The following is a 25,507-nucleotide window of genomic DNA, read 5'->3' as shown; positions in this document are numbered from 1 at the left end:
ATTATATGTACGTTTATGTGGGTGTTCAAGACTTGTATGTGCGTGCTTGCTCACGGAGGCCAGAGGTCAACATCCAGTGTCTTCCTGGATCTTATTCCCACCTTAAATTTTGAGACAGGGTCTCTCAATGAACCCGGAACACATTGGTTCGGATAGACTAGCCACGGGTTTTAGGGATCCAGTTCTCTCTCTGTCTGCATGCAATGTTGGGGTTTCAAATACCCACACCGTTGCTTCCAGCCTTTTATATGAGTGCTGGGGGTGGGGGTGTCAGTCTTCCTGCTTGAGTGGCAGGTACGTTTACTGACTGAGACATCTCCCCAATACCCACTCGGTCAACTTTTACAACTCTCTAGGCTGCCTGCCCGGTCGCTGAATGCCAGTCACCTTGCCTTTTGAGTAGATGAGGAAATCCCTTGATGCACCTCAGGCCATGGCTTTCTACTTGGCACCCTCCCCACATTTGCTCTGTGACGGTGACAGCCCTGCCCGACTGAACGCTTTTTATTGATGGAGAGTCATTGAGCGTCTCTGAATATAAAGGGGACAAACAAGGTTGACCCAACTGTGCTTCCCAAGTTCAGATCTTTATGTAGTTTAAAATAGTTGCGTGAATAGAGGGAGGATAACGGACTCTACCCAGATTTTGCTTTTCTTCATTTTCTTTTCTTGTCAGCAGTGAAGACAGAATTTAGTCAAGGAATGATGTTCTGAGGGGGGGTCTTAAGAAAAGCAATTCAGAAGAATGGTGCAGCTGCTAAGAAAACCAGTGTGGGACTTTGTCAGAAGTGTATAGTAGAGGGTCGGAGATGGCCCGGCCGGCCAAGGCGGCCTAAGTTAGGTTCCCGGGGCCCCGTGGCAGAAGAGACCAGCCTCCACTCACTGTTAGGAGAGGGGAGGAAATGGTGAGTGCTTCACCGTGGATGGACCTGGGACGTTATGTGAAGGACAGGTGCTGAGTGACCTGCTTCTGAGACATGCTGAAGAGCAGGCAGACTCCGGAGACATGGCGGAGTGTGCTGCAGGGGTGGGGGCGGGGTGTTACCTAGTGAGTGTGGTGTTAGTGTGGCGTTTCAGTGTTGCGAGAGAGAGCTCTGGAGCTGGATGGTGGTGGTGGGAACCCGGGGGAGAGAATGTACTTGAAGCCACCAAATTACACTTACAAATAATTAGGATGATACATTTTGTGACAGGTGTAGTTTATCATCATACAGCAAGAAACCACAAGGCCAAATCAAAACAGAATGCTTACAACTTTTTTTTTTTTGGGGGGGGGCAGGTTTCTGCCACTGTGTAGCCCAGGCTGGCCCGCCTTGGTACACTTACCCCAGCTTCCTGAGTGCTGGGATTGCCAAAGGCTGTTCCCCAGTGCTTTGTGGAATCGATTAGCAGATAGAGGACCAGAGACCACCCAGTGTGCTGGGGCTTCCCAGTACCCCGCATTGTCTGCCGGGGGACACAGGTTCCAGCTCACGGTGGCTTGTGGGGCTCTGACGACCAGCTTCAGAGCCGCCTCTCCACTTCCCAGCACCAATTGTACACGTCACTGTTCTCTTGTGTGCAAAAGGGGTTCGCTTTCTAATCTGCACCCGCCCCTGTTCCTGCTTGGTGTGTGTTTGTTGTTTTTTGGTTTAGGTGTTTCGAGACAGGGTTTCTCTGTGTAACTGTCCTGGAACTCGCTCTGTAGACCAGGCTGGCCTCGAACTCACAAAGATCCGCCTGCCTCTGCCTCCCGAGTGCTGGGATTAAAGGCGTGCGCTGCTGCTGCCGCCGCCGCCGCCGCCGCCGCCGCCGCCGCCGCCGCCGCCACCACCACCACTCTGCTTCTGTTTCTACTTTTGCAGAGTTAGTTCCATGACTAGGAGGGGCTTTGTATTCGTGACATCACATTTTGGGTGACATTATTAGGCTTCTGACGCTTCCCCTTGTGCCTGTGTTCATGAGAACGTGTGACACAGCCAGGTGTTGAGGTGGTGACACTTAGGTGGGGTCCAGCTCTGGGGAGCCTTGGGCAGCTCTGTCGCGCTGACTTGTGGGGGTTTTCCGTGCACGGTGACCCCGTTTCAGGTAGTGAAACAGGCTTCCTTGCCAGGCTTTTTGTAAATATAAGCCTGAATGAGAGCAGGCTGTTGGAGCTCCCCACACAAAGGTCACTTGTGAAAGAGGAGCTTTGGGTTCCTTCATAAGCAAGCCTGCCTCACCTACGTCATCTGGATGATCCTGTCACACTCAGAAAATAGCATCACCCACAGCAGCCCCAGTCACATAGCGGGGATCTTTGGTATTAGACACCGAGGAGCTTGGCTTCTGCCCTCCGGGGTGAGTTCTCCTGGGTGAACCGTCGGCCTCCTATTTTCTTCAAATGTCGGTTGATTTGCTCTCCTCAGACCTGCGCCACATTGGTGACCAAAAGAACCTCTCACCCCGTCACCCTGAGACCCAAGGCAATTGCCTTGTTTTGAATGGGGGACGCTAATGAAAATGTGTCGTTTTTTTTTGTTGGGGAGTAGTGCAGATTCAGTCCCATGTGAAGTGTCAGCGTGAGCACAATTGTGCTCATTCCTGCATTCACTGTCGCTGGCCTGGAGACTGCGGGGTGTGAAGTGTGGTTTTGAAGTTGGTGGGTGTGGGAAGACCATATACCAGGGATCTAGCTCCCAGGGCTGTAGCTGGGACTCTGCCCCTAGCGGGGGGTCTGGTCATGTGACTGGAGCCATCACTAGGTCTGGGGAGCACCTCTTGATTACCCAGGTGGCCCCTTGGCCACTACTGTGCTGCTGTTCATAGAAATAAAAATAATAGATGGACTCCATTTGATGTATTTATGTTTTTGTTTTTAAGAATATTGATCGGCTGGGTGTGGCAGGCGCATGCACACACACACACACACACACACACACACACCACAGCACACAGCAGAGTCAGAGCTAACTTGTAGGAGTAGGCACTCTCCTTCTGCCGGGTTCCAGGGATCACAGGCAAGTCTTCAGGGCTTTCGGCAAGTGTTCCTGTCTGCAGCCACCTTGCCGGTCCTCCCGTTGATTTTAGAAAAATGTCCACTGTTCACCATTGCAGTCAGATCCCATGATTTGGGGGAAGGGAGTTAAAACACAGATTCCGGAGCCAGACTTCTCAGGTTAAATGCTAGTCTTCTTGGGTGGTTGTGTGGCCTTCAGGAAATGATGTGATTTCTCTGTGCCTCGATTGAACTCATGTAAGATAACAGTATGCACTCCATGGGCTTGCTGAAAGGATTAAGTGAGGTAAGTCTTTGTGACTGCATACAGGACATGACGATTATTAACTTATTAACTGCTGGCTGCCAGCTGCAGCACAGTGGTGTGCACTTGTGATTCCAGCTGTTTGGGAGGCTATACCTAGAAGACCACTTGAGCCCAGAGGTGTGGGACCAGGCTGAGACTTTCACAGAGTTGACAGCTGTTCTGATGAAGCCGGTGCTGGTCCCAAGTCATAGAATCCAGACAGGTTGAATTTTGTGAGAGTGTGTGGTGGTTTTGCCCTTAGCTCCAGAAAGCCCCTGCCTCAGCACTTGGTGCCCTGTGAGCTGGTTCCCGTGGAGTCTGATCCCGGAAGTGGGAGAAGGTAAAAGAATACAACCACATGTCCCTTTAGTGTAGGACGGTCTGTGTTTGTCCACGGTCAGCGCAGGAGGCTGCTCTCCAGGGACTGCTAATGGCTGCCTCGATGAGTATTTCCTTTCTGTCTTACGATACACTGTTCAGTGTCTGATCTGAAACGCCCCTGAAGACCCTCCAGGGAGCCCCGGAGCCCGAGATCTCACGGGTTAGTTGATTTTTCCAGTCCATTAGACCACAGAGAGATCGTGTGCTTCACCGCAGCATCTCAGCACATCTGACAGCTTCGAGAGGCTTTCTGTTTTTTTGTCATTTGGGGTAGGAAATGAAAAAAAAAACCCACAAATTCTCCATTATGTTCTGGGAAAGCTATCAACATGGCTGCGGGATGCTGTGTTCAGACAATCTACGGTATCTGAGAATGATGTCGAGAGGTGGAAGCTGGGTGTGGACATGGCATATGGCACTAGTGCCTGCCACTCTCCTGCTTTCTGAATTCACTCTTGTTAAAAATCATAGGTGGTAGTAACCCATGGCTAGAGGTGAATTACTTTCTAGGGGGATAAAAATAGGAAAGTATGCCAGTATAATACAGAAGTACGGTCACTAGCATTCTCTCTTCCATCCTAAGATCATTTTTTCAGTGCTGGGGATCAAATGGCCATGTGCATGCCAAGCTTGCACTCTGCTCTAAGCCACAGCCCTCATCTGGCAGCACAGACTGTGGTAACCATTCGTTTGAACTCGCAGACATTGCAAGGTAGAAAGAATTTGTGGAATCCCTTTAAGAAAGCGTAAAAGTGAAGTGATCGCAGTCCCTCAAATGGAGATTGAGTGCAAAACTGCTTTTGTGTGCAGTGGACCCCGACGGTGGGTGGGGTGATCCCACCTCTGATAGATCCTCTGCTCACCACATACTGGGTTGGTTATGGTGCACACATTCAATACATATATCGAAGTTTTATGTAGATGCGTAAGGTCGCAGTCTGAGTCTGCGGTAATGTGAACTTGTGGTTGAATAGGAACTTCAGAGACTGCCGTATAGGCCTGTGTGTCCAGTAAGGTCAGCCTTATAGGATATATACAGAAAAGCATTGGTAGCCAATACATTGAATGTTAGCTAGCTTCCTTCCTTCCTTCCTTCCTTCCTTCCTTCCTTCCTTCCTTCCTTCCTTCCTTCCTTCCTTCCTGATAGTGAGGTGTGCTTAAATTCCACGATGTATACTTATAAAATCTGTAACCAGCATACATTAAAAAAAAAAAAGGTCAGTCTCTGTGACATTGGAGCACATGTTCTTTCTCAGGGACAGTTGCATTGAGATGTCATGTAGATACCTTTGAGCTCACATGAAGACTCCCAGGATCCCCACCCATGGACTTCAGTATAGTCATAAAAGGCATTCTGCCATGGCCATCAACACAATCAAACTGAGAATATTTTTACCACCTGGAAAGAAAGTCTGTATTCAGTAGCAGTCACTTCCTCACCCATCCGACACAGCCACCAATCTGCTCTCTGTCCCCACGGACCTACCTTTCCCCTGCTCATTCTCCCCTCCTTCTCTTCTTCTCTGAAGCGCTCTCCCTACGAGCTGCATCCCTGGCCTTGGACCTGCCAGTCCTGAACTTCACACAGATGTGTAAACTGCTCCTTTGGTTTAGAAGCCATCCAACCCCTATTCATGCCATGAGATAACGGATTCTTTTTTTTCTTTGCTCCTAGAATTGGTTCCTTCCATCATGAGCAACTTGCTGAATCCAGATGCCATTTTCTCAAACAACGAGATGAGCCTGTCGGACATTGAGATCTACGGCTTTGATTATGATTACACCCTGGTATTCTACTCCAAACATCTCCACACGCTCATCTTCAACGCTGCTCGGGACCTTCTCATCAATGAGCACAGGGTAAGGCCGCGGAGACCTCTCTGTCCTCTCTCCCCTTGACCCCTTTGATGTGTGCAGAGTACACAGTCTTGTGCAATCATGGCAGGCGCTGCACTTGTACAGAAGCCCTGCAGCGAGTGCCTGCAGGGTGAATGAGCAGTTTTTGGTCCGTTCCAATTTTCCAGGTGACTCTTACTTATCTAGAACCTGGTTGCATTCATGTATGCACATGTGTGTGTGTGTGTGTGTGTGCATGCATGCATGAGTGCTCATGTGTGTGCAGGCACATGGATGGATGCAGGTATGTGTACAGGTGGGAGTCAGAGAACAACCTTGGGTGTCATGTCCATCTCGCTTAAGACAGAGTCTCTGATTGGCCGGGAAGCTCACCAACTAGGCTAGACTGTCTGGTCGGCAAGCCCTGCCCTCCAGTTCTGGAATTACAAGCATGCCCTTTAAACGCACTATACTACCCAAGAAATGTGGCTGTGGTCTCTGTCTCCAACCAGAGCCCTTTGCTCTGGTTCCGAAGCTCTCTGTGTGCGGAGCGTTCTGTCTTTGGTGGTTTTCACTGTTGAGCTCTTCTGCCCATCATTCCCTCTTCTTTGTTTGTGCCTTTTATGAGCCGTAGCCTGCTGTGGATGCAGGAAGGGTCATAGGGGGTGACATGGACATTGTTCTGGAGGGCATCAGGTACTGGGACGGTCAGTTGTGAAGCTATCTATCTGGTAGACTCCTGAGACACAAAGCAGAGGGCTGAGGAGGCACAGCAGATAGAAGAGTAGCTTTTTCAGGGAGTTGGGGGAAACAGCAGAGGGGTGTAATTCAGTCTGGTTGGCCAGCAGAGGTGGCTGGGATGTGGTGAGTAACCTGGAAACCGAGGTTGTGAAATCTGCAGTTTGTCCCCTCTCAGATGTAACTGTAAGGGAAGTGTGATCAGTGTGGAGAAACCATCCCCCTGGTACTTGATCAGAGGGGCCAAAGTTCCCATTAGTTTAGATCCTGAACATTTGGTGAAGTTTATTTTCTGCTTTTATTTCTCAGTGGACTTAACCAGTTATGTTGTCCTGATCCATAATGTGGAAGTGGCGTTTGGCAAAAATACCCTTTTGTCTTGTTGCTAAGCCCGAGCATCAGCTTTCTTCTGTTTTAACACTTTTTGTCAGCCACGTTTCTTCATTTGTGCTACTTCAAGAGGAAGAGACCCTGAGTAACCAGGTAGCTCTGCCTTCGCTGCCCACCTGCACTGTCCTTTAGCAGGCACTCGGAGATGGCTCTGGATGGCTGCTGACTTTGTGCTGGCCGGCTGCAGTGTGCTCTGAGCGTGTGTCACTTGGCACCCAGGGTCCTGTCCTAGTTTCCTGTCTGTTCCGTCCCCGACTTCTGGCTGAGTGCTGAAAGCGTGTATTCCCCAGCTGATGGCTTGGGTAGCTTCCTTTGTGGCCCAGATCCACTCATCCATGTGTCTCTGGAAAACAGGTTTAAGAACAGCGCCTCCCTCGGGGTGTTGTGGTCATTACGTGAGTTGCTGTGTTACAGACATTTGGTGTCTAGAAGACACCCAGCGAGAACTAGTACCAGTACCGTTGTTTCTCATCTACACAGCCCGCCTGCTTCTGCGCTCTGCTTTAGAGACCACAGGCAGCAGGAAGCACAGTCAGATCTGCACTCGGGTCTGTCTGGGTAGAGACTTTGTCTCCAGCACTCCCTGCCGCCCTTCAGAGCTTTAATGCATTTCTGCCCTGGGGTTTTGTTGTTGTTGACATGAAAATTAAAAGATCCATGAAAACCGTAACTTATGAGCATAAAACTTTTATGAAATCTGGGAGCAGAGAAGAGCGAGCCAGTGGATAAAGTAGAATCATGATTGACAAGCCACTACGTTGGAGATCACTGACGTCTCATTGTATCTATTTGTTGCTTTGATAACAATCATTATAATACTAATTGTATCAGGCATATTAATAGAGCCAGGGATGCAGATGCGGTTTTTCCTCTTGCTCTGATCACACAAGCACTTCTTCCAAGAGGTGTTGGTTCATTCTTCCTGCCAAAACCTCCTGAGCTCACAGGGCTGGAAAGGCATCTGTGTTTGGGATACACAGTGGTAGAACAGTCAGTTTGAAATTTAACCTCCTTTCAGAAAGCAAATATAAAATGTTCAGCTCCTTAAAAATTACCTTTTTATTTTTTTTTAAACAAGAATAATTTTTCATAAAGATAGAAATAAAAAAAATCGAGTAATAATCCAGTGCTTTCATTTCCTATGTCTACTAACGAGCAGTGGGACATTAGAAGAGCTCTTATCATCTTCCAATTTCACGTCTTTGTAAATGTCTTCCTGTGTGTGTGAGGGAGTGTGTGTACATGTCTGTGCGTGTGTAAGCATGCTCATGTGCGTGTATGCACATGCACACTGTGAGATAGCCTGAGTTATTCTCTGGAATGCTGTCCACCTTACTTTTATATTTTGAGACAGGGGTTATCTTAGTCATTGTTCTTTTGCTGTGAAGAGTCACCATCATGATCAAGGTGATTCTTATAAAAGGAAGCATTTAATTGGGGGGCTTGCTTATAGTTTCAGAGGTTTAGTACATTATCATCATGGCAGGAAGCAGACAGGCATGGTGCTGGAGCAGTGGCTGGGAGCTTTACATCCTGATCTGTAGGCAGACGGGCAGATGGAGGGACGGAGGGACGGAGGGATGGATGGGTGGACGGACAGACAGATGGACACACACACACACACACACACACACACACACACACACACACACACACTGACACACTGGGCCTGGCATGGGCTTTTGAAACCTCAAAGGCCAACCCCAGTGACACACCTTTTCCAACAAAGCTATACTTTCTGATCCTTCTCAAACAGTTCCACTAACTGAGAACCGAGCATTCAAACATGAGCCTGTAAGGGGCATTCTCATTCAAACCACCTCGGGTCACCACTCGGCCTCAGACTTGCTGTGTGGCCTTGAACTGCCAGGAGCCACAGGAATATGAAGTAGAAATTCAGCTGTATATGGTAAAGCTGTACCTGGAAGACTCAAGGAATTCTTCTGGAGGAAAAGCCAAATCTCAAGGGGTATTTGGTGTGCCTTTTAATATATCAGCTGTTTCCTGCTATGAATTTCATGTGTGCTCTCATAACTTCCCCAAGAATTTCTAACAATGGATTTTATCTGAAATACTTCTCAAGCATCCAAGACCAAAACAGCAGACAGAATAAGCATTTCAGGCCATCTGCTGATCTCCTGAATTAAGGTAAATATCCATACGGAGACACTGCCTAGGTCAGGCGGAAATTAGGTACATAGCTTTGTTTCTTGTGCAAATTAAGCTCAGTCTAGAACTTCCCTTTTGACATTTAACTTAGAACAAAAGGGTTTTTTGCACACCATATACATCAAGCTGAGACACAGCTGTCTAGAGATCCCCACCCTGCCAGTAAATGACACAGCCGAGGTACTGAGACAGTTAAAGCCCCAAAGAAACATAAGCAGTTTTATTTCATTCATGATTTATACTAACATTATAGACTAGTTTAATAATTTATACTAATATATAAACTAATAATTTATACTAACATTGTAGACTCCTAACACTTTACATAACCACCTCTAGGAATGTAGTTTGAGCACATAAATTCCCTTTTTTTCTGATATATTAACCGATTTTAGCTCAGTTGACCTCCTCTTTTAACCACTCCCCTTTTGGGTTGTAAAAGAAAGCCTGACAGTCACTGCCTGAGAAAAACTCTTATCTGCCTTGATGACCCTGTAAGGATTCAAGCCTGGTGACCTTGCCTTAACCACAGCATGCTATTGCATGGGTGTATAACCGTAAAGCTCAGAAACTTGGGAGAACTAGATTGGAGGAGAACTAGAAGGACAAGATGGAAGATGAGGAAGAGCCTGATGGGGAAGAACTAGGTGGGTAAGAACGAGATGAGAAAGACCAAGATGGGGCAGAACTAAGATGAAGGAATTAAGATAGCACTTAGAGGGGAGGAGCTGAGTAAGAGAGCAGGATAGAAGCAGTGTAGAGAGAGAACTGATTCAGAAGAATAAAGTGAATGGACTGAAGAGTTTCGTGTACATAGATTCATTTAATATCGTCAAAGATTAGACTATCAGCTGGTTGTAGATTCTTCCACAGACCCTGGGAAAGGGCTGTCGAGGGGCTGATCCCCAATAGTCCTTGATATTGAACTTCTGATCTTCTTGCCTCCATGTCCCAAGTGCTGGGGTTACAGGTGTGCGCCAGCACACCCAGTTTTATGGGTGCTGGGATTGAGCTCAGGCGAGCACTCTGTTAGTGAGCTGCATCCCCAGGCTTTTCGCCTTGTTTTAGAGACTGGGTCTCTCTTTAGTCTTGAGTTCACCCATTAGGCCAGGTTGGCTGGACAGTGAGCCCCAAGGACCCACCTGTCTCTGCCTCCCCAGCATTAGCACTGGGAGTATAAGCATGCACCACCACATCTGGACTTTTATTTTTGTTATTTTATTTTTACTTATTTTTAAATTCTGTGTATGTGGTATATGTGTGCATGCGCACATGCATGTGTGCATGTGTAGAAGTCAGAGGTCAATGCTGGTGTCTTCCTTTAGCACTTTTTACTGTGGTTTTTGAGACTGGGTCTCTCTGAGCCTGGGCTTAGCTAGGCTGGCAGAGTTTGAGTCCCCGGCACCCACCTGTCCCTGCCCTCCACAAAGCTGGGGTTGCAAATGTGTGCCACCAGGCCTGGCTTTTGCATGAGTGTTGGGATCTTGACTCAGATCCTCTTGTGTGTGACGCCAGACCTTTATCTGGTGAGCAACTCCCCAGCCCCTCACACGCCTGGCTTTTTTACGTGGGTTCTGGGGAGCAAACTCAGGTCCTCATGCTAGCAAGATGGCGCAGGCCTTTAATCTCAGTGCTCGGGAGGCAGAGGAAAGTGGATGTTTGTGAGTTCGAGGCCAGCCTGGTCTACAGAGCGAGTTCCAGGACAACCAGGACTGTTACACAGAGACACCTGTCTCGAAAAACCAAAAAAAAAAAAAAAAAAACCAAAAAAAAAATATATGTATATATAATATAATATATTATATATGTTACAATTTTTATTTATTTGGTGTGTGTGTGTGTGTGTGTGTGTGTGTGTGTGTGTGTGTGTGTGTATTTGTGTGTACACATGCGTGCTGCGTGCACGGAACGCACAGAGGTCAGGACCACTTTCGGAAGTCAGTGCTCTCTTTCCACTGTGTGGGTCTTGGGGATTGAACTCGGGTCATCAGGCCTGGCAGCAGGTACCCTTCCCTGCTGAGCCCTCCTGCAATCCCCTCTTCTCCTTGGTAAGGGCACTGGCAGTCACCTGCTTGCTGAGATCCGAAGCCCGGCATCCTGACTCCCAGTTTAAGATTGTTTAAGGCTTAGCGAATAGAAAACTTGAGGAGGTAATACTGGATTCCTGTCTGTACCCCATGTCCAGTTCCCCACATTTTGTTACGACTGACCTTGTCACATGGAAGATTTGATACTGGCATGGAAACCCTTTCTGGCGTCCACCTGTGGCAGAGCACTGGGCCAGAGGCCATACATAGTTGTTGACTCTGTTGCCTTCTCTGACACTCTTGCTTGGGACAGCGTGGCGCACCACTGAGGGCTCTGCAGGTTGTGTTTCTCCTGGGTTGGATTGTTGGTTTTCCTCATGGTGGACCTGGAGTCTGCGTTTTGAGGGGAAGAGTTCAGAGGCCAAGTGGAATGGTTGTAGATGTAACCAACCGTCTTATTAAATAAGAAACACAGAGCCGATTCAGAGAAGAAAGCCAAGAGGTCAGAGCTAAGAGCCTTACCCTTCCTGCTTCAGCCAAGAGAGCTCTCCAAAAAGGGGGCTACTTCCTGTGTGTTTGTCTTTATATAGTCTAGCTTCTCATTGGTTGTAAACCCAAACACGTGACTGCCTCGTCACTGCCTGTATGTACAGCCCTCCAGGTCCTCTATGGTATTGAGATTAAAGGCGTGTGTCTCCAGTGTTGGCTGTATCTTTGAACACACAGAGATCTACCTAGCTCTGTCTACCAAGTGCTGGGATTAAAGGCGTGCGCCACCACTGCCATGCTCTTGCTATAGCTCTAATAGCTCTGACCCCTGGGCAACTTTATTTATTACATTTCAGTACAAGTAAAATACCACCACAAATGGTCATCACTACAGGAGACCTGTCACTGGGCAACGACCTTGATTAACTCTGAGGGATGGATGTTTAGACTTCTCCACTGCACAGTGACTCTTTGTAGCCCTCTCCATGCTGTCCTCCAGGGTGGAAGTCACTCTGTGGCTGTGAGCGCTCTGCTGGTCCGTGTGATCTGACCCCATGTGTACCCTCCCTCCCCGCAAACGCACAGGATTTCCCTGGGTAGCCCTGCCTGTCCTGGAACTCACTCTGTAGACCAGGCTGGCCTCAAACTCACAGAGATCTGCCTGGCTCTGCCTCCCGGGTGCTGGGATTAAAGATGTGCCCCCCCCCCCCCCCCCCCCCCCCCCCCGCTCCCACAGGCTGCTTCTCTCTCCTGAAGCCACGCCCTCCTCCGAGCAGTTGTCCACCTCTGAGAGCCTCAGCTACCTTCCTGTCAGCCTCTAGGTTTGTTCTCCACATGATAGCAAGTGAGTCTTTTTCAAAGAGATATTTTATCTTTTTATATGTCTCTGCATGTCTCTGCACACGTGAGTGGGTGTCCAGGGAGGCTAGAGAGGGCATTGGGTTCCCCTGGAGCTGGAGCTGTAGGTGGTCGGAGTCACTGGATGTAGGTGCTGGGAACTGACTGAACCAGACCCATCTCCCCAGTTTCCTTCCTTTTAACTTTTATTTATTTTAAGATAAATACGTGTAAGAGCTCTCTGTCTCTCCATTCCCGAAAGTGAGTTTTTAATAGGCCTGACGGTGCTACCTTCCGCCTCCTTCCTCGCTTGCTCCCAGACTACACAGGGCTTGCCTCTGTTTCCTGTCAGCTGTCTGGCCCGCACACTGAGCCCTCTTTATAGCATGGGTCACTGCGAGGCATTGTGCTCCATGAGTGTCTGCTTGTTTGTGGCATGGCTGCCAGGGTAGAGTGGACTTCCTTGGAACAGACACGGTCAGTGGTGGTCTCTGCAGCATCCTCTGTCCCTGGCACAGTACTCGACACAAAGTATGTGCTCAACAAATGCTTGCTGTCCAGGTGCGTGCACTGTGGGGGTGGATGGGAGCACCGTGCTTTGTTTGGGGCCAGCATGCCGTAGAGGCTTGTACTGTCTTTGCTTCCTGTTTTGTGAGGTTTGAAAGAGCTTTGTTCTCGGTTAGACTCATAATCCAGGCTCCGTGAAATCCCAGACTAGAAGCTTTGCAAAACCAGACCCTTTACAGGCATTCTGAAACTCTTGGTTACATTGTAGACATTATTAGCCATTCAGAGAACTGCGGTGGGACACAGCCTGGCCCCAGGGCTGTGGGAATTACCCATGCATGGGGGGGACACCCGAGTCCTCTGGTGCACTGAGGTAGTAATGTCGCCAGGGCTGTTCTGTGCAGGGGACACTTTGGACTTTATCAGGATGCTCATGTTCTTCCTGAAGCCGTTGTCCTCATTGAGGCTCAGATGTGTCCGTATGTCCTCAAGGCCATGGACTCTTGTCTTTTGACCAGTTGGAAACACTTCTAGCCAACTTGTTGAGCTTCTGAGTTGGTAGCTGCTGCTGTCACAGGGGAGCATAAGCTTCCAGGAGAGGGGCTGCCCTGGTTAGTTTTTTTGTCAACTTGACACAGCTGGAGTTATCTGGGAAGAGGCCACCCAGTTGAGCACATGCCTCTATCAGATTGTCTGTAGGCAAGTCTTCAGGGCATTTTCTTAAAGATGCCAGAGGGCCCAGCTTATTGATTGGGTTCTACCTCTGGGCATGTGGTCCTGGGAGCTATAACAAAACAGGCTGAGCAAGCTATGAGGTAAGCAGCATCCCTCATGGCCTCTGCTTCAGTTCCTGCCCTGACTTCCCTTAGCAGTGGGGCATGACCTGAGAGTTAGAAGCTGGAATAAACCCTTTCCTCTCCAAGTGGCTTTTGGTCATGGTGTTTTATGTAGCAAGAGAAACCCTAACTAAGACAGGAGTTCTGGGCTGATTCGGAACAGGTTAAGTGGGTTAGGGGTGGACACAGATCCAGGTTCCAGTGCTGGCTCAACCAGTGTGCATCTTTGTGACCCCGGACAAGTGCCTTGACTCTGATCCTCAGACTCTGAGCCATAAGCAGGCAGGAGGTGCTGTCTCCCTCGTGCTGGGCAGTGAGGCTAGCCAGCACAGCTGAGGGATGCTCATGACTCCAAACACATCTTCCTGACCCCACCCCCAGGCTAGGGGAGGCTTCAGGGGCAGGCGCTGCAGTTCGGGCCTTCCTTCAGTGAGCAGAACCACATCACCATGGCTGGTTTAGTGTGGGCATTGGCAAGTATCTCAATAAATATGCAGAACTGTACATGGTGTTCAGAAGTCTTGAGAACACCCACGAGGAGAAATATCAGGTTGGGGATTTCTTGGCACACACCCGGGTGTAAGATAAATGAGCCCAAATGTGACATTCAAGTCAGTGCGCTGTGCAGCCTGACTTGAAAACTTGCCATGTGCCTTCAGGCAGGCGGTGCCTGGTGGTTCCAGGAAGCCGGCAGCAGTGTGGCTTGGCAGGCTCACTGGGGGTCTTCATGCCGGTCCAGCTTTTATTTCCGTAAAATGGGCATGGCAGCACCTCCAGGCAGTGGAAGCTGGCAGGTGGGTGCCCTCAGTTCTGGGTCTGAGGGAAGGAAGTGCCTGGAATCTCATGCACTATGGAGGAGGGACTGAAATTTTTGTGTAATGTGAGCAAGGCTGTGTAATTAGGAAACAGCAGAGACCAGGCTGCCTCCAAAAGCTCCGTGTGTTCTCACAACAGTGGAAGTGGGTGGGAGCCCCAGGCTGAGGAAGTTCCCTGGGACAGTAGCTGTGGGTCCCCAGCCAGCACAGTCGGGTGAGAACAGTAACAATGGTGGCAGTTGTGTGGAGGCCCCACCTGCACAGAGCTCCTCTGGATGTCAAGGAATCCTGGCCGTGGCAGTGTGAAGCTGAGACAGAGTAGCTGACAAAGGGGAGGAAGTGGGGTAATTTTGACTCACTGTCTGAGGGCACAGTCCATCATGGCGGAGGAGTCTTTGCAGCAGGACCAGGAGGACTGGTCACATTGCATCTGTAGTCAGGCAGCAGCAGGAAATGCTGGTGCCCAGTTACCTTTCTCTCTTTATGCAGCGCTATGGGATGGTGCTGTCCATGTCCAGGGTGATCTTTGCTCCTCATTAACGAAGCTCCTCAGACACGCCCAGAGGTTCATTTCCATGGTGATAGGTTGACAGTTGAGGTTGGCCATTGCAGAGCTCTACATGACGGTGTTAGGTGTGAAGTGGGATCAAGGGGATGCGGTCTAACCTCAGCCTGGGCCCAGGGCAGGATGGAGAAACAGAGGACCACGTTGTGGTCTGTCACTATTGGCGTTGCTTTCTCCCCAGAGTGTAACGCCTTCCGAGCCTTTGTACAGGGCAGATCTGTGCCCGTCCTGAACTTACTGCCCCTCCTTAACTTTCCTTTTTTTTTTTTTTTTTAAAGACAGGGACTCAGGTAGCTCAGGCTAGCCTTGAATTCAGTGTGTAGCTGAGAATAACCTTGAACTCCTGATCCCTCTGCCTCAGCTTCCTAAGTGCTTCGATCCCAGGAGTGCGCCCCCGTGCCCGTCCTGTTCCTTCATCTTTAGCTCAGCCTTGTGTCCTCTCTTCTCTCTCAGTATCCTGTGGAGATCAGGAAGTATGAGTATGACCCGAACTTCGCCATCCGTGGACTCCATTACGACGTCCAGCGGGTGAGTTTGAGCTCCTATTTTTCTGTAGTTTCTTGGTGTTTGGAAATACAGTGCTGATTCATATAACTACTGGTGCTTTCCCTGGTAAATGGTTGGGAGTGAAGGAGAGCCAGTTGAAGAGGGGGCATTAGGAAGGAGGCGTGCATCCCAGGCGCTGTCTGGGAGTGCCAGTTAATGCTGGTAGTCATGCTGGTATGGGAGGAGCCAGCTGCCACATTTTCTTCCTTTTTCTTTTGCTCATATGCCATTTCCTTAAAAGGCACCTCACTTAATAAGCAAGGCTTTTTTGGAAACTGTGCATGCAGTGGTTCTCAACCTGTGGGCCGTGACCCCTTTGGGGGGGTGTTGAGCAATCCTTTCACAGAGTTGGCCTAAGACCATGGGAAAACACAGATATTTACATTATGATTCATAACAGTAGCAAAATTACAGTTATGAAGTAGCAATGAAAATAATGTTATGGTTGGGGGTCACCACAACCTGAGGAACTGTGTTAAGGGGTCACAGCATTAGGAGGGTTGAGAACAACTGTGTTAGGGAAACATAATATCAGTAGGATTTATAACAACCCTTGCATTGTTCATTTTTGTATGCAAATTGTTATTCACATGTATGCACATGTTTATGTTTTTAAAGGCAATATTGATGAAGATCGATGCTTTTCATTACATCCAGATGGGCACCGTCTACAGGTAAGAGAAAGTGTCGTCTTGCTCACAGGTGGAACCCAGAGGCGTCGCCTTTCAGGCCCAGCTAACTGACCAAGGATGAGGGAAGTGGCCGGGTGTGGATCACCGTTCCTCACTCACTCTGAGTCCTGCTAGCCTGAGGGTTTGCCTGTAGGGATGCCTTCAGGAGCTTGGGTGGGTGAGAAGCCACACAGGAGGTGTAAGGGCCGGGCTGGGACTCAGCAGGAGGAGCCGGATGGCGTGTTTAAGGACAGTCAGGTGTGAGTCCTCGCAAACTGTCACCAGAGCAGAGTGAGTTTCCAGTGCGGTGTTGTGTGCCCGTCTGGGGGTCTTACCGACTGCCCCAGGTGAACCCCAGCCCTGCTCTCTCCACATCATGGGTCTCAGCAAGTTCTTGGTGCTCTGGAAGCCTTGGTTTCTCTGTAAAAGGGGCAGCTCCAGAGCCTGCTCTGTGCTGTGGCTGTGAAGTGGAGGTGTGCTTGGCATGCAGCAGGACAGGCAGGCAAAAGTGCCGTTGTCCCCCAGAACCAGGTGAGAAGGAATGGAGGGGAGAACGCAGCAGGTCCCAGAGCTGCTGCAGGTTACGCCCTTGGGCTTGGGTTTCAGCCACAGCGGTGGCTTCTGAAGGGCAAGGCCAGGCCTGGGGCGCGCAGGCCTGGGGGCGCGCGTGCGTGTGTGTGTGTGTGTGTGTGTGTGTGTGTGTGTGTGTGTGTGTGTGTGTGTATGGTGTGTGTATGTGTGTGTGTCTGTGTCTCTGTGTGTGTGTGTGTGTGTGTCTCCGTGTCTCTGTGTGTCTGTGTGTGTCTGTATGACTGACCCTCACCTCATCAGACCCCTCATGATTTTGCTTGCTGTCTTTCCATGTCTGGTTCTGTAGATGGCTGCTTTGCAAGAACTGTTCTCCAAGGTCAGTCTAGAATGATATGGTTTGTTACAAGGTCTTATCTGATTGCTGGAGCACGGTGGGGGTTTTTGTTCTCAAAGGCCAGGAATTGGAACAGGTTAGTCAGGCAAAATGTCAGCGAATGCACGTGGTGCTTCTAAACCTAGTGTGGGGAGTGGAGACTGGAAGACATCACAGGCCCAAGCACCAGCTACACTGTGTGTGCATCTTACTGTCAGGCAGCGTGGTACCTAATCAGCCCGCTGGAACTTCCACGGATTGGCTGGAACTTCTGCGGATTGACTTGCCCCTGTGGAAGGCCGCCGGCCCTCTGCAGTTTCCTAACTGCTGGTTGTGTTTCTCAAATGCTCACCCCTGGAGAAGGGCAGAAGAGCAGCCCTCTGGGATGAACAACTCAGATGAGCATGTGACAGCCGCTCACCTTTCCCCTGGATGTGCAGGAACTGGATTAATTGGCAAGTTCCAGGGGCCGGCAGATAGAGGTGTGCACAGAAAGAAACTGGCTCTCAGTGTCATATAGAACTCCTCTCGTGGAGCTTCCTGCCGTAGGGCATGACTTTTCCACCTCCGCACTCAATGTGGGGGATGGTAACGAAGGAAAAGGAATGAGTTAGAAACAGAAACATTTTCTCTGCTCGAATGTGTGAAAATCTCCACCAGAAGCAAGTCCTTGGGAAGCCTCGCATGGCAGTGGGTTGAGAGCCTTGGAGAGCCTGGATTTAAAACCCTGACACAATGCTTTCTACCTTGCTAACTTTGAGGAAGGCACGTGACCATTCCTGTGGGAGGAACAGTGACTCCTAGGACAGCTGACAAGTAGCTGGATGCCCAGGTGAAATCCTGCTCGGCACGTTGGAGATGTCATGTAGGATTAGTTGTTGTTGTAAATCTGGTTCTTGTTACTGACAGAGGCCTCACAGAACTTCCTGCCCGCTGGCTGGAGCTGCTGCTGTGTCATTCTTGGCCTCCAACAGGTCTCCTGCCGGAGTGGAAAAACTCCATCAGTGGAGAGAAGTCAGAAGTCACCCTCTCTAGTTGAGGACTGTGACAACACCATCTGTATTTTTTTCAGAGGCCTCAGTGTTGTCCCCGATGAAGAAGTCATCGACATGTACGAGGGATCCCACGTGCCCTTGGAGCAGATGAGTGACTTTTATGGGAAGGTAAGGCGGACCACTGGGTCATCAGAAGCAGCTGCCTTTCTCCTTTGATTGGCAGTTTAGCGGCTGGGAAAACATCTTAGGGAGGAAGGACTTAGCTTGGCGTCTGGTTTCAGAGGTCACGGCTGTGATGCTTCTGGGTCTGGTGAGGCAGGGCATCATTAAGAAGGGTGGGGTGGGGTGGGGGGTGGGGGAAGCAGAGAGAGGGAGAAAGATAAGGGTTTGGGGGCTGAGATACATCTGCTTCCTACAGCTGGGCCCTACTTCTTAATAGTCAGTCAGCTGAGTCAGTCAAGAGATTAAGCTACTGATGAAGTGATCTAATGGCTGGTAAGAGCCAAGCCTTGAGCACATGCATTTTGGGGCGGAGGCACTTGTAGCTAAACTATTGGTCTCACCTACCGTGTGTGTGATTGATGGGACCCTGAGATCGGGTCTGGAGAGAATGTAGATCAGAGAGGGAGTCGCTGTTGGCTCTTGGTGATTTTCCCCCTCGGACGGAGGTCCTTTCCATCTTCTCAGTCACCCCGTTTGTCACCACAGCCCTGCAGGTGTGGCTCCACTTCTTGGTCTAAGTCCCGAGGGGTTGCACAGGAGCTCAGCTGCCTTTGCTGGGCATTTCTCACCTCTGTGACCTCTGGAGAGGGAGTGGGGAGTGATGTTAGCGTGGGAAGGTGGGAAGGGAGAGTGGAAGGGAAGGAAGTAGGGAAGGAGTCCAGCTCTCAGGCACGCATACCTGGTAAGAATCGCTCCTGCTGAGGCCCAGGAACAAGGGAGCACATTACTTTCTCACTGTTGAAGGTCCCTGTGCCCAGAGGGAGCCAAGTGTGGATTCCTGGAGCCCCCTGGCTTCCCGGCAGCCTCTTGCTGCTTGTCACCTTGTGAGATGGGGTCTGTATTGCTAAGCCTGCCTTCTGTTCGCAGAGTTCTCACGGGAACACCATGAAACAGTTCATGGACATCTTCTCCCTGCCTGAGATGACCCTGCTGTCCTGTGTGAATGAGCACTTCCTAAAGAACAACATTGACTATGAGCCGGTGCACCTGTACAAAGATGTCAAGGTGAGGGCAGAGGCCAGGGCGAGTTCAGGCTGTGGCTCTGTGTCTTCCTAGCTGTGTCCAGGGTGGGGGGGTCAAGTAGTCCTTCTCTGGGGTCACCGGTCTCTGTGATTGACTGTGGAAGTCATAAAGGGACACTGCTGTCTCAGAATAACCAGGGCAGTGTGCTCTATCACAGATGGTGCCCGCTGTGACCTAGACTTCTAATCCTCTGACAGTCCTGCGTACTGTCTTACCCGGAGCCTGCCCAGGAGGAGGGTACTCCTCTTCACACAGGAGAAGCCACTGTCCATGCCCCATGCTTCCAGCAGTGAGAGGGAGGCCTTCTTAAATACTTACTTTCCAAATGCCAGATCATTATTGCACACGTTTATGGGATGCAGTGTGCTTTAGTGTACACTATGCCCCATGAAGATGCCCAGGGGTGAGGGTGGGGGTAGGGAGAGATTGGTTAATAGGGCATCTATTCCTCATATCCATCTATTCATCATATCCATGGCTCACTGATGCCTGCAGAAGCCACGTCAGAATCCCAATGGAGAGCTACAGACAGATGCAAACACTTAGATGCATATGTACACTTTTTATAAGTTTGTGTATTTTAGTTTGTGTTCATAGTCACATTTTTATGTATAATATATCTATCTTGTGTTCTTATGGACACAATCATTCATTCATTCATTCATTCATTCATTCATTCATTTATGGAGACAGAATCTCACTATATAACCCTAGCTGGCCTGGAACTTGCTTTGTGGGCCATGCTGATCTTGAGCCCACAGAGATCTGCTTGCCTCTGCATGCTGACTGCTGGGATTATAGGCTTGTACCACTATTTTCTTTTAATGGAAAAATTTTTTTATATAATATATTCTGATCATGGTTTCCCACTCCCCAATTCCCCCAGATCCTTCCTCCTCCCCACTCCCCAACTCCTCCAGATCCTCCCTCCTCCTTCCTCCCCAACTCTTCCAGATCCTCCCTCCTCCTTCCTCCCCAACTCCTCCAGATCCTCCCTCCTCCTTCCTCCCCAACTCCTCCAGATCCTCCCTCCTCCTTCCTCCCCAACTCCTCCAGATCCTCCCTCCTCCTTCTTCCCCAACTCCCCCAAGATCCTCCCTCTTCCCCACTGCCCAAGTCCCCCCAGATCCTCCCTCCTCTCCACTCCCCAACTCCCCCGAGACCCTCCCTCTTCCCCACTCCCCAAGTCCTCCAGATCCTCCCTCCTCCCCACTCCCCAAGTCCTCCAGATCCTCCCTCCTCTCCACTCCCCAACTCCCCCCAGATCCTCCCTCTTCCCCACTCCCCAAGTCCTCCAGATCCTCCCTCCTCTCCACTCCCCAAGTCCTCCAGATCCTCCCTCCTCCTTCCTCCCCAACTCCTCCAGATCCTCCCTCCTCCTTCTTCCCCAACTCCCCCAGATCCTCCCTCTTCCCCACTCCCCAAGTCCTCCAGATCCTCCCTCCTCTCCACTCCCCAAGTCCTCCAGATCCTCCCTCCTCTCCACTCCCCAAGTCCTCCAGATCCTCCCTCCTCCCCACTCCCCAAGTCCTCCAGATCCTCTCTCCTCCTCCACTCCCCCAGCTCCTCTTTTTCTGGCTCTCTTTAGAGACAAACAGTAACAACAACAACAAAACAGAATAAAAAATAAAAACAAAGAAAAAAATACAAGAAACACATGCACACAACTGAAATCCATATAAACACAAGATCAGAAACCATAATTTACAAGCAAAAAACCAGCAAGACAAAAAAAAAAAGCGCCCAAACAAAGCAATGTGAGACAAGAAGTCTACAACAATACCATTGCATTCACTTTGTGTTGGTCATCTCTGCTGGGCATGGGGCCTGTCCTTAAGTGTGGATTATACACCCAGTGAGACTCCATTGGAGAAAATAATTAAAATTCTTATATTTTTAAAGATCTATGTTTCTATACCACAATACTTTTATTGTATGCTCAGGGCCAGTGTAAATTTTTTTTTTTTTTTTTTTTTTTTTTTTTTTTTTTTTTTTTTTTTTTTTTTAACAGGGTCTCTGTATGTAGCCCTGGCTGTCCTGGAATTAGTTATGTAGATCAGGCTGGCTTTGAACTCTTAGAGACCTGCTTAGTGTTTGCCTCCCTTAGTGCCAGGATTAAAGGCATATGCTACCATGCCTAGCTTTAAAAATAAATAAATAATAAATCACACACACACACACACACACACACACACACACACACACACATATTTTTTTTCTGTGCATGGGTAGTTTGTCTGCATGTATATGTCTGTACCTGGTATCCTAGTCGGTTGTGAGCCACGACATGGGTGTTAGGAGTTAAACCCAGTCCCCCTGGGGGAGCAACCAGTGCTCTTAACCCAATGAGCCAGCTTTGTAGTTCCCACATCCAAAGTAAAATTTTGATTGTCTTGATTTCTGAGTTTTAGAGTTGAAGGATGCATTGTAGTTTCTCAGCATCACTTTGATAAGAATCGGGCTGTTTAAATGTTTAGTTTTTAATTCTCCTTTTGTGCATTCAGACATGCTATATTTAAGACTCATTTGTAACAGAGGAGAAATGTTCATGTGAAGGTTGACTGTAGATGTAATTCTAAACGGTCTTATTAAATAAGAAACAGAGCCAAATAAAGAGTTAAAGCCCAGAGATCGAGCAGTAGCCAAGCGCTGAGACCACCTTATCTTACCACCAGCTGCCGTCTTTCCCCTGAGAGAGACCTTCTTCCTGTGTCCTGTCTTTTTAGTGCCTTTCTGTTCTGCCTTCTCATTGGTTCTAAACCCAACCGCATGACTTCCTCATCACTGCCTGTCTATATAGACCTCCAGGTCTCTATGGTTCGTACTGAGATTAGAGGTTTGGGTCACCGCTTGGCTGTGTCCTTGAACACACAGAGATTCTGCCTGCCATGTGATCGGATTAAGGGCGTGTGCCACCACCACTGGGACTTCTGCTAAATGGCTTGCTCTCAGCTCTGATCCCCAGGCAACTTTATTTATTAAAATACAAATAAAATCACATTTCAGCACAAATAAAATATCACCATAGTTGACTTTTACCACCGACAGCAAGCACTTGTGTAGAGTTTATAATGTTCTAGGCTCTGCTTTGAGTGTTCCATATTAGCTCATCAAATCTCTGCATTGGTGCCTGGAGGCAAGTACTACTGTTATCATCACTCCATTGAAAGACAGCGAGGCACAGAGAGCTTGAGTGTCTTGCCCAAGGCCACACAACTAGTAGGTAACAGAGCCTAGATTTTCAATCCAGGCAGGTTGGCTTGCATTTAACCTGTGCTTTCACTTTGTGTTGGTCATGTGTCGTGTGAAATTAGAACAGGCTCATGCTGAAGGTAATTGAGATTAAGATTCTAGTCCAGAGTGACCCACTCTGGTGGGCAGAAGTCCACCAACAGTGTAAGACGTACAGCCCTGTTCCTGGTACCAGAAAGTTCCCTTGGCCCTTCAAGAGTCTACAAGGGGCCTGCTGCACAGTCCCCACCCCGGCAGCGGAACTCTGCAGCGAGAGCTAGCAAGGTCGTGCTGGCACGGCCCTGAGCCTACATTGGACTTTCTGTCTTCCTCTCTTGCATTTGCCAGTTGGACCTGTTGCTGTTGGTGACAATCAATGGCTTGGGCAGTTTCTTTGCCCTGTTGGTGGCATCCAGAGAGGAGGTGTCTTTCTTGTCCCTCTGCCTTTGCCTCTTGCCTTACGGAACTGTTGGCATCTGGAGACGGGAAGGAAGGACACAAAGATTCAGACAGGGAGCCCCTTCCTGCAGGCTGGCTGCTGTCTGTGGTCACCATCCTGCATGTAAACTACTGTTTGTCATGGGGGACTTCGTTCAGAAATACTCAAATGACCTTTTTAAAACGAGGCCTTTGGAAATTGCACTGGTCACAGTCTCTGTCACCGTGGAAACGCAAGCTTTTCCTAAAGTGCCACCTGGGCTCAATGGGGCTAGTGTTGAGATGTGTGGCGCTTGGGTCGGCAGGTTCCTAAGACAGAAGTGAGCACCGATGCTATTCACCGGGACTAACTCCAGCTCCCTTTTCACTGATGACAAATCTCCCTTTTGACAGGACTCCATAAGGGATGTCCACATCAAAGGAATAATGTACCGAGCAATTGAAGCGGATATTGGTACGTACTCAGTAGCATTGGCTCTACTGCTGTGTGGGCATTTGGACATCACACCCCAGGGGCTGAACAGGGCCCACAGGTGTCTCCTGGGTTTTGTTTAAGGACCCTGATCCTGGCAGTGAAGGTGTCTCCTCCACGTTTTCCAAGTTCTAGAACTTGGTGTCTGTCAGCCTAATGCTAAGAGAGGCAATGGCCACTGCATCACACTATCCTCCGTTGTGTATGTGTGCATGTGTGTGTTTTGTTGGGGGGGCGTTTCCCATACACTGGGCACTCACATGCTTCCCCTAACCAGTCTTCCTTGGACTTGAGTGTCCTCACTGTGCCTAGGACACTGCTTAGCCCTGGTGCCCACCTCGTAAGTGCCTTATTTCATTCTGACCGTGTGAACTTTTCTCTCATTCTTAGAGAAGTACATCTGTTATGCCGAGCAGACCCGTGCGGTGCTGGCTAAGCTGGCCGCCCACGGCAAGAAGATGTTCCTCATCACCAACAGCCCCAGCAGCTTCGTGTAAGTTCCGTCCCCTCGCCAGCGGCTGGCTCATGGCGCAAATGCCATTCGTCTTAGCAGCTGGAAAGAAATGTAAAAAGTTTGTCCCTTTGATGTCAGCTCACCTGGCTGCCTTGTTCCAGAGACAAAGGGATGCGGTATATCGTGGGGAAGGACTGGCGGGACCTGTTCGATGTGGTCATAGTTCAGGCCGAGAAGCCGAACTTCTTCAATGATAAGCGGAGGTGAGGCCCGTCTGCTGGGGACTTGATTGTATTTTGTGAGTACAGAGAGAGCATGCATTAGTGAAATCCAGTCACAAAATCATAGGCATCCGGGACACAGCTTTGTAACTGTCTGACACTTAGCTTTGTAACAGTGGGATGGGCACATAGAGAGCATTCTCAGGTCAGAGTGTGTTGCTGTGGTCACGTGAGTCAGGCTGTAAGAAACTGATAGACTGTGATGGAAAACAAGGATTAATACCACACAGCAAAGAAGGTCTGTGGCTCCACATGCCTTGTGCAGTGTGAGAGAGCCCCACTGACGCCAGGCTGCCTGGTGGCATCTCTTGAAATAAAGCTAATTGGTGCATTTAAAATTGCAGCTGGATTTTGCAGAATTCTCTGCCATCCACTACGAGTCTCAGCCATGTCTTATGTAATGTCCTCCTGCCTCCGGAGCTTTGGAGGAGAAGAGGGAAAGTTGGGGTCAGTACAAGAGTGCTAAAAATGTCTTTTAACCTGGGGACAGACTAGGTGGCCCCCACTCCTAGAGACCCACCTTGTTGAGGATTTTTACGATAGCGTTCTAAGAATAGCTTCTGTCTAATGGCTTAGTTTTCTGGGGCCTTCCTGGTCCTTAGCTGGTGACCAGCAGCCTTTCCTCTGTGGTAGTTCCAAGGATCCAAAGGTGGTATCTGAAGTTAGTGCAGCATGTGTACATTCCTTTGGGGATGCTAAGTTCCGGTGTCCTAGGAACACACTGGCTCCTGGAAGAAGAGACCAGCCCCCAAACCAAGCATAGAGAATGAGGATGCAGGCCAGAGTGTAATTGGAAGCTCCGTGCTCACCATGTTGCTTCTAGAAACCTCACAAAGTTCTTAGATTCCTGTGAAAGCTGGGGCTCCTTTCATCCAGGTTTTTCTGACTTGTTTGTCCACAGTGGAGGGGTCAGAGCCCCGGCTCTTCCTGGGGGGAACTCTGAGCACAGCACCTCCCCCTCCATGGTTCTGGATGTCTGCAGTAACAGCTGAGACATTCCCATTCTTCCTGTTATTTATAAAACCCCAACAGTTGAGGCTGACTCGTTAATTCAGCATATCCATGTGAGGAAATGTTAAGCAGCCACTAAAGATGACGAATTTGGCGAGTCAAAGCAGCCAGCCTGTCTTACTGCTGATGTGCTTAGGAGTATGACATCACAGGGAGAGATTGCTGACAAGATTGAAAGAAAAGAGATATAAATAAAAGTGTACAAAGATCTTCATGTTCCTCCGAAAAGGGAAGTGGGTTTTGATACCTACAGGGACTTTCTATTTTTGTGACCGGAGAAGCAGTTACCCAAAAAGGCGCCGTGAGTCCCACGGGCTGTGCCCTCGGGGTGAGGGATGGGGCCAGCTCCACTCCCAATCCCGTCATAGCTAGTGCCCCTGCCCTCCACCTGGCATCTGACCCAGGG

At 49.4% G+C, this 25,507-nt stretch overlaps 1 protein-coding gene across 1 annotated transcript in view; it reads left to right on the top strand.

Moving 5' to 3' along the window:
• The window catches only part of Nt5dc3 (5'-nucleotidase domain containing 3), a 53,567-nt gene that overhangs the window by 16,298 nt on the left and 11,762 nt on the right, over positions 1-25,507 (top strand). Inside the window, exons 2-9 of the mRNA XM_059245597.1 lie at positions 5,320-5,504; positions 15,307-15,381; positions 16,018-16,073; positions 18,047-18,137; positions 19,059-19,196; positions 23,277-23,337; positions 23,746-23,848; positions 23,971-24,072. Of these exons, the coding sequence (XP_059101580.1) occupies positions 5,320-5,504; positions 15,307-15,381; positions 16,018-16,073; positions 18,047-18,137; positions 19,059-19,196; positions 23,277-23,337; positions 23,746-23,848; positions 23,971-24,072 (811 nt within the window). The remainder of the gene's footprint in view (positions 1-5,319; positions 5,505-15,306; positions 15,382-16,017; positions 16,074-18,046; positions 18,138-19,058; positions 19,197-23,276; positions 23,338-23,745; positions 23,849-23,970; positions 24,073-25,507) is intronic.

This window comes from Peromyscus eremicus, chromosome 18, assembly GCF_949786415.1.
Source record: "Peromyscus eremicus chromosome 18, PerEre_H2_v1, whole genome shotgun sequence".
NCBI lineage: Eukaryota > Metazoa > Chordata > Mammalia > Rodentia > Cricetidae > Peromyscus > Peromyscus eremicus.
This window is presented reverse-complemented; position numbering and strand designations above follow the sequence as displayed.